Source organism: Colletotrichum fioriniae (genome assembly GCF_027942845.1).
Source record: "Colletotrichum fioriniae strain IMI 355084 chromosome Unknown scaffold_19, whole genome shotgun sequence".
NCBI lineage: Eukaryota > Fungi > Ascomycota > Sordariomycetes > Glomerellales > Glomerellaceae > Colletotrichum > Colletotrichum fioriniae.
In genome coordinates this window covers 741836-754641 of record NW_027076855.1, presented here as the reverse complement: position 1 = coordinate 754641, position 12806 = coordinate 741836, and the positions used below count along the sequence as shown (strand labels likewise).

The 12806-nt window shown below is 54.8% G+C and overlaps 4 protein-coding genes across 4 annotated transcripts; 2 read left to right on the top strand and 2 right to left on the bottom strand.

Annotated features, from left to right (window-relative positions):
• Positions 1–1775: 1775 nt before the first annotated feature.
• N0V96_011933 (uncharacterized protein) lies at positions 1776–3322 on the top strand (the record flags this gene model as incomplete). Its single annotated transcript, XM_053192508.2, has 3 exons — positions 1776–2530; positions 2592–3007; positions 3072–3322. The coding sequence occupies 3 exons, from the start codon at positions 1776–1778 to the stop codon at positions 3320–3322; spliced, it is 1422 nt and encodes a 473-aa protein (XP_053049865.2).
• A 2426-nt stretch (positions 3323–5748) lies between these two features.
• TWF1 (Twinfilin-1) lies at positions 5749–6224 on the top strand (the record flags this gene model as incomplete). The annotated part of the gene is made up of 2 exons (XM_053192510.2): positions 5749–5754; positions 5829–6224. The coding sequence occupies 2 exons, from the start codon at positions 5749–5751 to the stop codon at positions 6222–6224; spliced, it is 402 nt and encodes a 133-aa protein (XP_053049867.2).
• A 351-nt stretch (positions 6225–6575) lies between these two features.
• On the bottom strand, positions 6576–7904 carry SFC1 (Mitochondrial succinate-fumarate transporter; the record flags this gene model as incomplete). Its single annotated transcript, XM_065759445.1, has 5 exons — positions 6576–6729; positions 6818–7277; positions 7353–7601; positions 7731–7778; positions 7844–7904. The coding sequence occupies 5 exons, from the start codon at positions 7902–7904 to the stop codon at positions 6576–6578; spliced, it is 972 nt and encodes a 323-aa protein (XP_065612009.1).
• Positions 7905–10397: 2493 nt separating this feature from the next.
• N0V96_011930 (uncharacterized protein) lies at positions 10398–12268 on the bottom strand (the record flags this gene model as incomplete). The annotated part of the gene is made up of 2 exons (XM_065759444.1): positions 10398–12139; positions 12265–12268. 2 exons carry the CDS (start codon positions 12266–12268, stop codon positions 10398–10400), a joined length of 1746 nt encoding a protein of 581 aa, XP_065612008.1.
• Between the last annotated feature and the right edge of the window lie 538 nt (positions 12269–12806).

Here is a 12806-nt window from a genome sequence, read left to right as displayed (position 1 = left end):
ATATTACGGTTACGACCTCGGAGAAAAGCAGAGAAGGCCGACCTATCTGTCTCAGGCGCGAATGATGATCATTAACACCCTCGACAATAGACTCCAAAGGCTAATTCCGTGAGATAAGGGCGTTGGGTTGCAGGGTCGCAGGGTCGTAGGGAGCCAAGGGGGTGTCTGATTACGAGTCAGTCTCCAAAGATAGCGGGCGATCCAATCCACGGCAGTTGGAGTTATCTCTGTCGAGCAAGACCCACAAGAAGCTGAAGTCTTCTCCAACATAAGCCTGACGGATGCCCCAAGGCCTCTACTTTCCAACTTACCCGGTCTTCCTCAACTCCAACACGCAAGAAGCCCAAAGAGTCTCGCGAGGCGAAGGCGGAAAGGATGTTGTCCCACAACGGCACGAGCTCGCATCCACAAACGCACCCGCAGCCGCAATCGCAGACGCTTCACCAGCAGCAGCCGCAGCAGCAGCTTCCGCGACCGCACTCGACTCCAGTCAAGCGAAGGAGGCGAACCGGTCACGGCCCTGATGCGCGGTCCTGTCCTCACTGTGGACGTACGTTCAAGCGCACCGAGCACTTGGAGCGCCATGTGCGAACGCGTCAGTCGTCCCATCTGTTCTCATGTGTCCCCTCCCTCAGCTTCCTCCAAGTGTTGGGGTGATATTTGTCTGGAGTCAACGATCAACTACCCCTCCTGCTGGCGCTACACTTACTAGCCCATTCCATGACCAGATGCTCGGGATAGTGCCACGTGCTACAATGCTAACCGTCATATTCTTCCAGACACCAAGGAGAAGCCATTCATCTGTCGATGTGGAGCTGCCTTTGCCCGGCGTGACTTGCTGACCCGCCATCAGCGGATCGCTTTCCACGAGGATGGATCTGAATCTCCGGGGTTCCCCTCGGAGCCGGACTCGGGGGAAACCCATGGGCCTGTTGAGGCTGATCTGGCTGCTGCCGTCTCCCTCTCGGGAATGAGCGTGGACCATTGGGCACAGCAACAACCACCTGCACCACCGTCAGAACTGTATCCCATGGCCGTCCCACGCAACGGCGCTCTCGTAGATGCCTCATATCAACAGGCTCTGCTTGGAGATCAATTTTATGAAAATGGTTGGTTCATGATCCGAGTCCGCTTTTCTGACTTTTGGAGGCTGATGCAAAAGTATCAGGCAATCAAGATGCTGTGGGATTTGACGCCCACTTCAGAGAGTTTGCCAACTTCCTCGATGGTGTTGGGCTGCCAGCGGAATGGAGTCCCTACTTCCACGGCCCCGACAGAGATCACGAAGTCACTGACACAACGGTGAGAATGTCCAGAGAAGGGACTGCTACGCCGGGGGCACGTAATAGTAGAACTCGTCCGGGAACGCCTTTCAGTTCATGGCTGCCATCAGCGCCTACTGGCAATCGGATATCTGAAACCTTGCCAGATACAAGTGAGTCTTTATCAGAGGCTCGCGCATTGTCCAAAGTCATCTTAGCTGACATAGTAAGTAAGACCCGCGGTCTGTTGACATTGATTCGCAACCGTACCGTATATCAGACGAGCAGCGATATCGTCTCAACAGCTCCATTGAAACATTTCGGGACATTCTCGATCCAGACTTCAAGTTCCCATCACGCCACGCCTTATCGCGCTATCTGACCTCGTTCTTCGAAGGATTCCACTCGCACATGCCATTCATCCATACGCCAACATGGCGAGTCCCTGAACACTCCATTGAACTCATTCTCGGCCTCGCTGCAGTCGGCGCCCAGTATTGCTTCGAGCATCGCATGTCCGAGAGACTCTTCCAAGCGGGCAAGGCCATTCTCATGGAGAGGTTGATGCACGAGTCCGAAACGTTTGGTGCGAACACCGCTTCATCCCTCAATCTTCACAACCTGACACCACAACGCCGCGCCTCGCAAGGTTTTAGGGAGAGGGACTGGGGTCCTTGGGAACCAATAGAGACAGTTCGAGCCTTGATTGCCCTCATGGGTTACGCCACTTGGGAGCCTAAAGTGTCACTTGTGCAGGAAGCGTTTGCTCTACAGGCACTTCTGGCACAGATCCTTCGACAAGTTGGTCTTTATGAAGAGGATGTCCCTCAACTTCCTGCCGATCAGGCCACCCCGCAAGCCGCCTGGCAAGCATGGGTGCGACAGGAGTCTACGCGCCGAGCCAAGCTCATTGCCTTTTCCTTCATGCACACTCACAGCATCGCATATAATGTGTATCCTGTGCTACGCAGCAACGAGGTTGGTCTTCGACTCCCTTGCTCAACTGGAGAGTGGAAAGCGCAGTCGGCGTGTCAGTGGCAGACTGCTCGCCAGGAAACTGAGAAGCAACAACTGTACTTCCAAGACGCTTTGTCCTTGTTACTGAGGAACACTGACGGAACCGCTCCCGTTGACCCCATTCCAACACCATTGGGTAACTACATCCTTTTGCATGGGCTCCTCCAGAGGATCTTTATTGTCCGCGATTTGTCTCTACCAGTCATGGATCAGTCAGCGTCTCTTCCCAGCGAAGAGGTTGACAAGCTTGAGTAAGTCCATTTACCCGTGTTGTCTCCCAGCTCGTGATGTGATGCTAACTTCTCGATGAAGACGAGGCCTGCGTTCCTGGACTGCGGGGTGGCAGCAAGCTCCCGAATCCAGTCTTGACCCCAACAACGAGAATGGACCCATCCCCTTCACATCCAGCTCTTTGCTCGGCCTCGCCTATGTGCGCATCTACCTTCACCTTGGTCCATACCGGCTTCTTGACTCTCGAGACCCCATGCGTATTGCCAAGGCTATCAACCGGTCTCCTGCCGTGGAGCGGAGTGGCGGCGTCATCACCGCGCTGCTGTACACTGCTCATATGCTCAGCATCCCTGTGCGACTTGGCGTTGATCGTGTCGCGCGCAGCCAGGCATTCTTCTGGAGCGTTCGTCACTCGCTTTCGGGGTTGGAGTGTGCCGTTCTGCTCAGTAAATGGCTGTCATCACTTACTGAATCTGTCGCGACGACGCCTCTTAGCGGTAAGCTGACCCTTACTTGTTCATGATTGTCTCTCCAAGTTCACTACTGATAGAAGAGCAATAGATAGCGAAGATCGGATCTTGCACTGGGTTCGATGCATTGTGGAAGAGGCGTACGATGTTGTCGATTTCGAAGACGATGAGCCCGAAACATCAACAGATCGAGATCCCGCTTCACTGAGCCTGGCGGTTCTGAGAATATGGGCACACTTTTTCAAAAGCAACACGCAATGGCCTTTCATCAACATCATCGGAAAGAGCTTGGAGAAGTACCGAGAGTTGCTCATGCGCAGCAGAAAGCAGCTAGCCACTTGATGTTGGAAAAGGCATACTTGTCGAAGAGATTCGATGTAGAAACACCAGGAAGACGATAGAGCGGGCCATCGCGAATAGGACTACAGACCCTGAAGCACCATAGGGATGCCGAATCAGCTGAAATGCTGCCTCGGATTTTGAAGTGGTGGGTGGTGGTGGGACCTTATGAAGGCTCTGTGGCGCCCTTAGTGCTGACGAGGGAGGACAGCTTGGCGGCAACTTATAAGCTCGAGGGTCTAACCTATCTTAACTGCAGCTCGAGAAAGTCAGCTGCAATCAAGACGATCTTGGATTCTTGACGTTGAGTGCGAGGTTGTTGACCCCGCTCGCTCCTGTCAAATCAATCAAGCATTTCCATGGCCACCTCCGAGGAAAAAGCTCGAGATGCTGGACCTCCCATGGTCTTGGCCGTCGGCATGCTTCGCACAGGCACGAACTCTCTTGCGGCCGCCCTTTCTGAACTGGGCTTCAAGCATGTCTTTCACGGTCTGGATTCGCGGACGAAGCCAACGCACTGGGCATTCTTCGAGCGAGCCGCCATCGCGACTTGGCCTGAAGTGAACGCAAAGGGTCAGACGCCTACTCCTACGCCGTTCACTCGAAAAGACTGGGATGAGCTCTTTGGGCCTTACGACGCGGTGACCGACCTTTCGTGTTTCTGGGCACTGCAGCTGGTCGATGCCTACCCCAACGCCAAGATCATTCTCACGGAACGCGACTTTGATAAATGGTTTCCAAGCTTCGATAGCCAGGTTATCCAACCACTATTCGGGCCGTGGGTCGACGTGCTTCTCAAGGGGGTGGGCCTGGTGATTGGCAACAGGGCTGGCTTCGCCATGCAAAAGACTATCAGCGGGTTCTTCGGTGGTGCTCGCACAATCGAGGAGCTACATCGTCGTGCGCCGGACGTCTTCCGAGAGCATTCAGAGCGCGTCAAGGCTCACGTGGCGCCTGAGAGGCTCTTGGTGTATCGCGTGGGCGAAGATGGATGGGAGCCTCTTTGCAAGTTCCTTGAGAAAGATGTGCCCAAAGACAAAGCATTCCCGAGAGTCAATGACAAAGCTTCCCATACTGAGTCGGACAGAGTCATACGCCGAGCAGCTTGGATCCAGGCTGCGTGGGCGATTGCGCCGTATGCCGTTGCCATCACGGCTGCGTACTTGGGACGTGTTTATTGGGAGTCGCATCGCCTGAATCTAGCCATAGCTGAGTGTTGAATTCAGTGTAGTACGGAATGAGGCATGAAGATGATTTCAAGATGTTGTCTTTATTGAAACCCAGATTGTATGTGATGCTTCCTTTTGTTGTCTTGATGCTTCCTGGCCATTGGGAGAGTACCTACCTTAGGTACCTAAGGTAAGGTACTTTGGGCTAAGGTAAGCGATAAGATGAGATAAGATAGCGATAGATCTATCTAATCGTGGTGTGCTGACATAAGGCAGACACTGGAACGGCGGAGGCCCGCCAGAGTGGCAGCTTCCAATGTCCCAGCATCCAGCAACTGCTCCTACCCCTCCATAACCGCCGTCTCCGTTCACTGGATCCACCCGCCAGCTGACGTAGCAGCGCCGCATCTCGAGCTTCAAACACCACCTCACCACCACACACTCCGCTTCTTAACGCGTCCACCTCGGCATACAACTCTCCTACATAGGAGTATATATACACTACTGTACTTGCAATTCTTCTTCGCTGCAACCTACAAATCCAATTGCACACGCACGCTTCCAGACGCACCTCGGTCCTCAACCGCCAGGATGCAGTCAGGCATCTCCGGTGTGTAGCCACTGTCCGCCCTTCTCGATAGAGTACTCGTAATCCCAAGAGCTAATGCCCGGCAGCCTCCGAGGAGCTCATCTCCCAGTTCAACACTCTCCTGTCCACCGATAGTCACTTTGGACTTCTGATCACCATTGAAGCCGAGACCTTAAAGCCCGTTCAATTCCTCGAGAAGGCATCCCCCTCTGCCTCGTTCGACGACAACCTCGCTTCCCCTCCAGCCTCACCTCAAGCCCAACGAAGCCCTTTACGCCCTCCTTCGCCGCTATGACACGGCCCCGCACCTTACAGCAGTGACTTATGTCCCCGACTCGGCCAAGGTTCGCCAGAAGATGCTCTTCGCATCCACTCGACTGGCCCTGGTCCGAAAGTTGGGCTCCGAGCATTTCCGCGAGTCCATCTTTGCCACCATGGCAGAGGAGCTGTCTGCCAAAGGCTTCGCGAAACATGATGCTCACACCGAGCTCGAAGCTCCGTTGACGGAGGAGGAGCGCAGCCTCGGCGCCGTTAAGCAGGCCGAGCAGGAGGCCAGCACCGGTACGGGAACCAGGGAGATCCACCTTAGCAAGACCCTGGCCATGCCCATTGCCGAGGATGCCCTCGCCGCACTCAAGGAGTTGTCACCGGACAGTGGCAAGACATTGGTGATGCTGGTATGTTTGATACCCCTGTGCCGCGTCTCTCTACTGTAGCCTCGCTGGCCGAGTGACTGACTGAATATGTACAGAAAATCAACCCCGAAAAGGAGTCTGTCGAGCTCGTCCCCTCTAGCGAAAGCCCCTCCTCTATCGCCGAGCTCACGCAGACCATTTCCTCCACCGAGCCGCGCTTCACCTTTTACCGATTCACGCACACCCACAACGGAGCCGAGTCGAGCCCCCTGCTCTTCATCTATACTTGTCCTGTCAACGCCGGCAACAGGTCCATCAAGAACCGCATGCTGTACCCTCTTATGAAGCGCGCCGTACTCGACGTGGCGTCTAGCGAGGCAGGGTTGACGCTCGATAAGAAGCTCGAGGTCGAGGACCCCAGCGAAATCACCGAGGATACGGTTCTCTCGGAGCTACACCCCAAGGTGACGGTTCGACAAAACTTTAGCAGACCCAAGAGACCTGGTCGGTAGACAAAGGGAGCCCGGCCGTGGCAGCTTTGTGGTGAAAAAGGGGGGAAAACGGTGGAATTGAGCGCGTGCAAGGCAAATTATAACCAAGGCCCGTAGATCGGGCTAATGATAGACAAGACTTCATTCGCAATGCAGTACCTTCTATGAACATTGTGCTCCGGTGCATATCTACAACTTGCACGACTTCCCATCTACCATGTTGCGCATTCTTGTCTTTTCAGAATCACAGAGCCGCCCCTTTACAGTACGTAGATAAGACGCTGGTATCTTGCATCGACAGACATTCCCTTTCTCTTTTACGTGGAAAACAAACACTTCTCTACTACGTCAGTACCGTGTCGTAAGCACGATTTACTCTTCGTAGCCAGCTCCAGAGAAGGCGAGGTTGCTCTTCTCCAGCTTCTCCTTGAGGAATTCGTAGACCGTGAACGTCACAGCCTGGCCAGGGGCAACTCGCATGATACGCGGCGTGATGCCCTTGTAGAAGGCGTGGAATCCTTCTTGTCTATTGACACAGTCAGCACGATTTTCACTTGGACGAGGGACTTGGACGAGGGACAAAAAACAAACAAAAAAGAGAGGCAGCCACATACTTGAACATGTCAGCCGAGATCTTGGTGATACGACTCCACGCGCTGACACCGTACTCTGCCGGCGTCTTTTGCAGTCTCGTCTTGATGGTATCAATCGGCGCATTACTCAACGGGCCCATGGCGCCACTGACGAGACCGATCAGAGTCGTCTGGTAACCCGGCAGCGTCGTCTTCTCAAACTCGGGCTGGTACTTCTTGAGCGCCTCCTTGAAGTACGAGTAGGCCGTGAAGTTGACGGCCTGGTTGCTGCCTTGTCGCAGAGCCGTCAGCGACACGCCGCGGTACAGCGCGCCGAAGCCTTCCTCTTTGACGACCGTGTAGAGCGCGTGCGCGGCGTTGCGGTACTTTGGGATGTCGAGGGGGTCGGCCATGCTGTGGTGCTGCGCCTGGAGGCGAATCTTGATAACCTCCATTGGCGTTACGACGGCGACGGCTTCCGTGACGCCTGCAGCGAGACCGGCTATGACACGAGATCAAAGGTCAGTTTTGTCCGGTATGCCAAAAGAAAGGGCATAACTCTTATAGAATGACTCACCCAAGAATGTTGCCTGTCCACTGACAACCCCTGTGCTCTTATCCGCCAGAGCATTCTTGTACCCCTCGAAACTCGTGAAGCGGATGGCCATCTTGGGCACGATGCCCGTCAAGACGGCACCGAGACCCTTGTACAGACCCAGCGGCGTCTCCTTCTTGACAATCTCGACACCCGTCTTGATGAAGCCGCGCTTGGGTGCGCCGGGCTGCCTCGCGCGCCGCGACAGCTGCATTCGGACCTTGATCGTGTCTGTGGGTTTGGTTCCATGTCAATTGACTTTTTGTTCCCATCGTTTGGGTAGGCGTGTGTGCTTGCGCATGCATATGCGCGTAGCGGGAGGGAAGCTTTAGTGCCGCAGCAAAAGGTAGGGAGTCTTACCGAGGGGATGACATGCCAATGCCTCCATCATGCCTGCACCACCTCCGGCTGTTTGGTCGTGTTAGTGACGATGTCTTTTGCCGCGCCGGTCTTGCGAGAGGAAGTGTACATACCAATGAGGTTCACGGCCGCCGAGGTCGGCGCCTTGCCGTCTTGTTTTACCTTGGACGCCATGATGCAAGATGTAAAGAGTAGACGATAGCACTAATAAGGAAGAGAAGGGAGGAGAGGAGAGCTGGACAGCAAGTCTTGCGCCGAAACCAACAAAGGAGAAAGCGAGCACTGGTGTTGTTGATCTGGAGTATAGATGGGAGGCGAGATGCGTCACAGTAAATAAGAGAAGAAGGAGGGTATCATGAGAATCACAAGGGAGAAAGCTGGCATGGGAAGAAGTCGGAATAGATTAAGAAGAAGATTCGGAACAAGTCGCTGCCAGGGACCTACAAAGCCAAAGCCAAACATCCTCGGCGCCGATGACAGAAGCCACGGCAGAGCGGGCAATCATGTATATAAAAGGTGGCGCATACGGTACTGACTAGATGGAGGGGGGGCATGGCATAGCATGGCATGGGAGGGAGGGAGGGGTGGCCAATGTCAAAGGCACGCCGCACAAGCCAGAATAGAATCAGGACAGGAAGAAGCAGATGACTCGAGGTTTCGTCCCGAGCACAGGCGTGTAAGGCGGTCTTGGTCTTGTCTTGCGGAGAGGAAGAGGAAGAGAGAGTGTGTGTGTGTGCCTGGTGTCATACACACCGGTAACGGGGACTGTAAGTTTGAGGAGCTAAACAAGAAAAGCATATGAGGAGAAGGTCTTCTCCATCTCCCCTTTCACCCGCGGCACAACGAGGCCAGCCAGACAGACATCAGCGCTTGAGCCTAGGACGGCAGCACACACCAGCGCCAGGGGTTTCGGTAAACCGGGCGCGTGAGGGGGAAGGGGGGGCGTGTACGGAGAGACTTCTATGCCTTGTTATGCTGAAGGATCAACATTCTAGAGAAGAGAGAGATGAAGAGAGAGAGAGAGGCAGCACGGGACCAAATGTCTGAGTGGCTCAAACCATTGAACTCTTCAGACGTCTGTGACTCTGTAGCGGGTTGCGCTGCGACAGACCATCCCGATTCGGCGGAACGGAGGCCAGGCGGGGTGTGATTGGCATATTGGAGACCGCAAGCGTACCTTGGGCCTCATCTTCATCTCAGGTTCTTGGTATTCCTTGCAGTTGGATCAGCTCCAGTCTCCAATTGGACTTCCGGTTGAGCGTTGAACAGACACTGGCTGGACCAAGGGAGCTGAGTTGCATACCTACCTCAAGCCTGGAGTGAGTGTGATCATGTGTTGTTTGTCCATCACTCGATTCATCATGTCTTTTCATTCTTCCTTTCTTCAAGTCTCCTCGGCCTGTGACATATCACTCCACAGTCCACACTTCACCTAAAAGTGACGTAGCGGCAGTTCCAGCGTGCGGCATGCTGCGGCAGAGAATAGACATACACACACACCGAAAAGGGAGAACAAACGGGGCCATTGGGCCATTGGGGGGGACAGCCAACTCGCAGCTTTGCCGACCCCAAGCCGAGCTTGTGATTTTGCGGGGGAACATCCAAATGGCAAAGACGCGACGGCGGCTGCTGCAAGGAAGTGCGGTAACTGGGAGTCAGAATGTGGGGAGCCCAGGCAGTGGTGAGTTGGGGGTGCCCGGCTACTTCCGCCCTTCCGACTGGCCAGACTCATTCGCCAGAAGTTGCCGAGGTTCGGACGCTGGTCCTGGCCTTCCTCTCACTCTCACTCACAATCCAGGCCACTCACTCACTTGCTCACTCCCTTTTGTCCTTTACTCGAGTTCGCTCTTCTCTGTAACTAACACTTTTCGTCTGTACTTTGGTCAGCCTCATTATCATATCATGGCAGTGTAGTGAAGCAAGCTCCCATCTCTTGAACTTACCTCACTCATCCTCACTCGTCTCTCAAATAGACATGGGTGAACCACCAGGCCTTCAAGCTTAGTCAGGCCAGGCACCGCCACATGGCCGTCACCTGATGAAGGCTAGTGGTAGAGGGACGAGAAACTAGCTTGAACCTGGCAAGGTCTGGCACTGGCACTGGTGCTGGCTGGTGTTGATTTGCGGCGCCAGTATCAGATGAAAGTCGCAAGCGGGTGAGGCTGATGAGCTACCACACAACACAACGTGCACGCCTGTGTAACAAAAGCATGTGAAAATCAATGGTACGACTCGTAAATTTTGTAGTAGATTAAAATGAGGGCTCATGATATATCCCATACTTGGGATAAGCACGCCGCTAGATTTTCCCTCCTCCTGTGCCGCCCAACCCAATTCCCTTTTTCGGTTTTCCTATCGGGTTTGTTTGAAAAAACAAATTACTCCTCAAACGCCATCCCATATGGTCGAGCTTCTTCACCCGTCCTGGTACCGGTCCCGGTCCCTGTGGTCCACGAGGACATCTAAGTAATCTGAACAAGAATGAGATGGGCTGCAACGAGATCGCTTCTTCGTTGTGCACCAACACTGTCCGTCTCTCATAAATCGCCGTTGGGGAATCGTCTTTGCAAAACTCCCGCCTAAAACAATGTAATCCTTTTTACAAGGAGGAAGGGAAGCCCGAAAGGGACAAGAAAAAAAAACACAAAACTTCCCATCGCTGTCCTACTATGCTGGAGTACCACATTCTTCGAGGAGAGGTGCTTCTGCCTCGAAGCTGTACAGACGCACTTCGCCGTCTTCACTTCCGCTGGCCATGCGACTGTCGGTTAAGCCCACGCAGGTGACGGGGCCAGAATGGCCGGTGAAGGTGCGCTCACACTTGCCGCTCTTGGGCTCCCAGACCTTGACCATGGAGTCGTTGGCGCCGGTGACGATACGCAGAGTGTCTCCGACGAGGCCCCAGATACCTTCGACGTGACCGAACATGGTGCGGAGGCATTTGCCAGTGTGGATGTTCCACACCTTGACCGTGTTGTCGAGACCGGCAGTGAGCATATAGCGGGGCGGCAGCTGCCGGGTGGGGTCCGAGTTGAAGGCGCATCCAAACGACGTCCGGTCATCCTCCGGTGGGGAACCCGAATCTCCTCCGCCAAAAGAAGAGCCGAGAATCGACGCCACGTTGGCAAACGCCGTCGGGGTCGTGCTCCGGCCGCTGCCGCTGTGGACTGACACATTATCGGCGCCATCAGTAGCGAGCACCTCTTCATCGGGCTCAAAGTCCTCCGGCATCAACAGAATCTGCTGCACCTGACCCATGTGGCCCTCAAAGGTCTTGATGCATGTCTTGTTCCGCAGATCCCACAGTCGAACAGTGCAATCATCCGAGGCGGAGAAGAGTGTCTGTGATCCAGGGTCTAGGCGAACATGGTTGACCCAGTCCTCGTGGCCACGGAGGCAGAATGTTTCCTTGCTGTCAAAGTTGAAGATCTTAATCGACTTGTCGATGGAACCCGAAGCGAGATACTTTCCATCAAAATCGACCGTGATGACACCTTCGCTGTGGCCACGTAGTGTGCTAATGCAGTCGCCCGTCTGCCAGTTCCACACCTTGACTGTGTGATCTAAGCTGCCGCTGAAGAGCTTGTTGCCGACAAACTTGAGAGTACGGATACCCATTGTGTGCCCGGTCAGGGTGCGGATCTCCTCTCCTGTCTCAATATTCCAAATCTTGATCTTGGCGTCGTAGGATCCCGTGGCAAGGATCTCGTCGTCGAATTGCAAGCACGTCACGCCGTTGTCGTGTCCTTTGAAGGTTTTGATGTGGCATCGTCCGTACTTCCAGTTAAAGCCAACCCTGAAACGGTCACGGTAGACACTCTTCCACGGCCGAATGAGACGTTCTCGCTCCTTCTCTGCTCCGGCCTTGGGTGCCATGGGCTCGCCCGGGTCGCTCAGGCAAGTACGCTTTCGGCTGTCGTCGAGGACAACCAGTTCTCGCTTTTTGTTGGCATTGGGCGACGAGGCTGTCGGGGTCTCTTCAACCTCTTCGACTTCTTGTACGGCAGCATCCTGTTGTAGGCTCCTAGCCTCGGCGAGCTCCTTTTGCTTGTTCCAGTCTCGTAGCCTCTTACGCTCAAGGAGGGGAAGGCCGAAGCCGCACTTGGTACACTTGCGGTCAATGTGTTGCTCGCACATGCGGTGCCAGACAACGTCGTCGTCGGCGAGGTCCCGCCACCTTCGGCTAACCTGAGCGGCCTTGCAGAGGGAGACGGTGTCGAGGTAGCCGAGAACCTTGTATGAGATCTCGGTCGGTAGCGCAGCCATGAAGTCGATCTTGAGCTGTTCGTGTACTTCTCGGGAGACGGTGGATAGTTGAGGGAAGCAGCATTGGGTGATGATACCCTGAAGCATCAGGTCTCGGTGCTTGGCGGGGGCGGCGGAGAAGAGGGACCACACGTGTGTGATGGCTTGCTGATCGGCAGAAGGCAGCTTATCGAGTTCCTGTGCGCCAGACGTGTCAGCACGGAGTCGATAGGCCCTGTGGGCATCAACACAAGACGGGCTTACGCTTTGGATCAAGACCATCTTGGACTCATCAGCCGCGCGACGACACTTTGCGTCGGGGCGGTGACGATAACAAAACTTGCTATTGGTAGGGTCTCGCTTCTGGATGAGGGAGTTGTTGTTTTCGTTTTGGACATCGGGTTTACCGATGGGAGCGTAGATGCCGGGGATGTGTTCTCGGAGGAAAGGGGTAACTGTCTGGCCGACGAGCTGGGTAGGCATGTTCGCGGGGAACTTTGAGACTTCTCTTTCGTCAGGTCTCCGTCTGTCGCAGTTGTCTCTGGATGGATGGTTCGCAGTAGTCACATCGTTGGCAGCGGCAGCAGCGTTGGGAGCAGGTGTGTGGTTGTGGTAGTGATGGGAGGAGGAGAGTGGTGTGGAGTCTACGTCGGCGGTAGCGGTGAAAGTCGGTGTGTTCTTGAAGTAATCAGAGGAAGGAGAGGTCGAGGCGAGCTCGTCATGGCGGTGACTGGGCGACGAGGTATTGGTGTCGAGGTTGTGGTCGAGGCCCATGTTCAAGTTTAGGTTCAGGCTCCGGGGATCCGGGACAGTTGACGTGCTTGCGAGGTC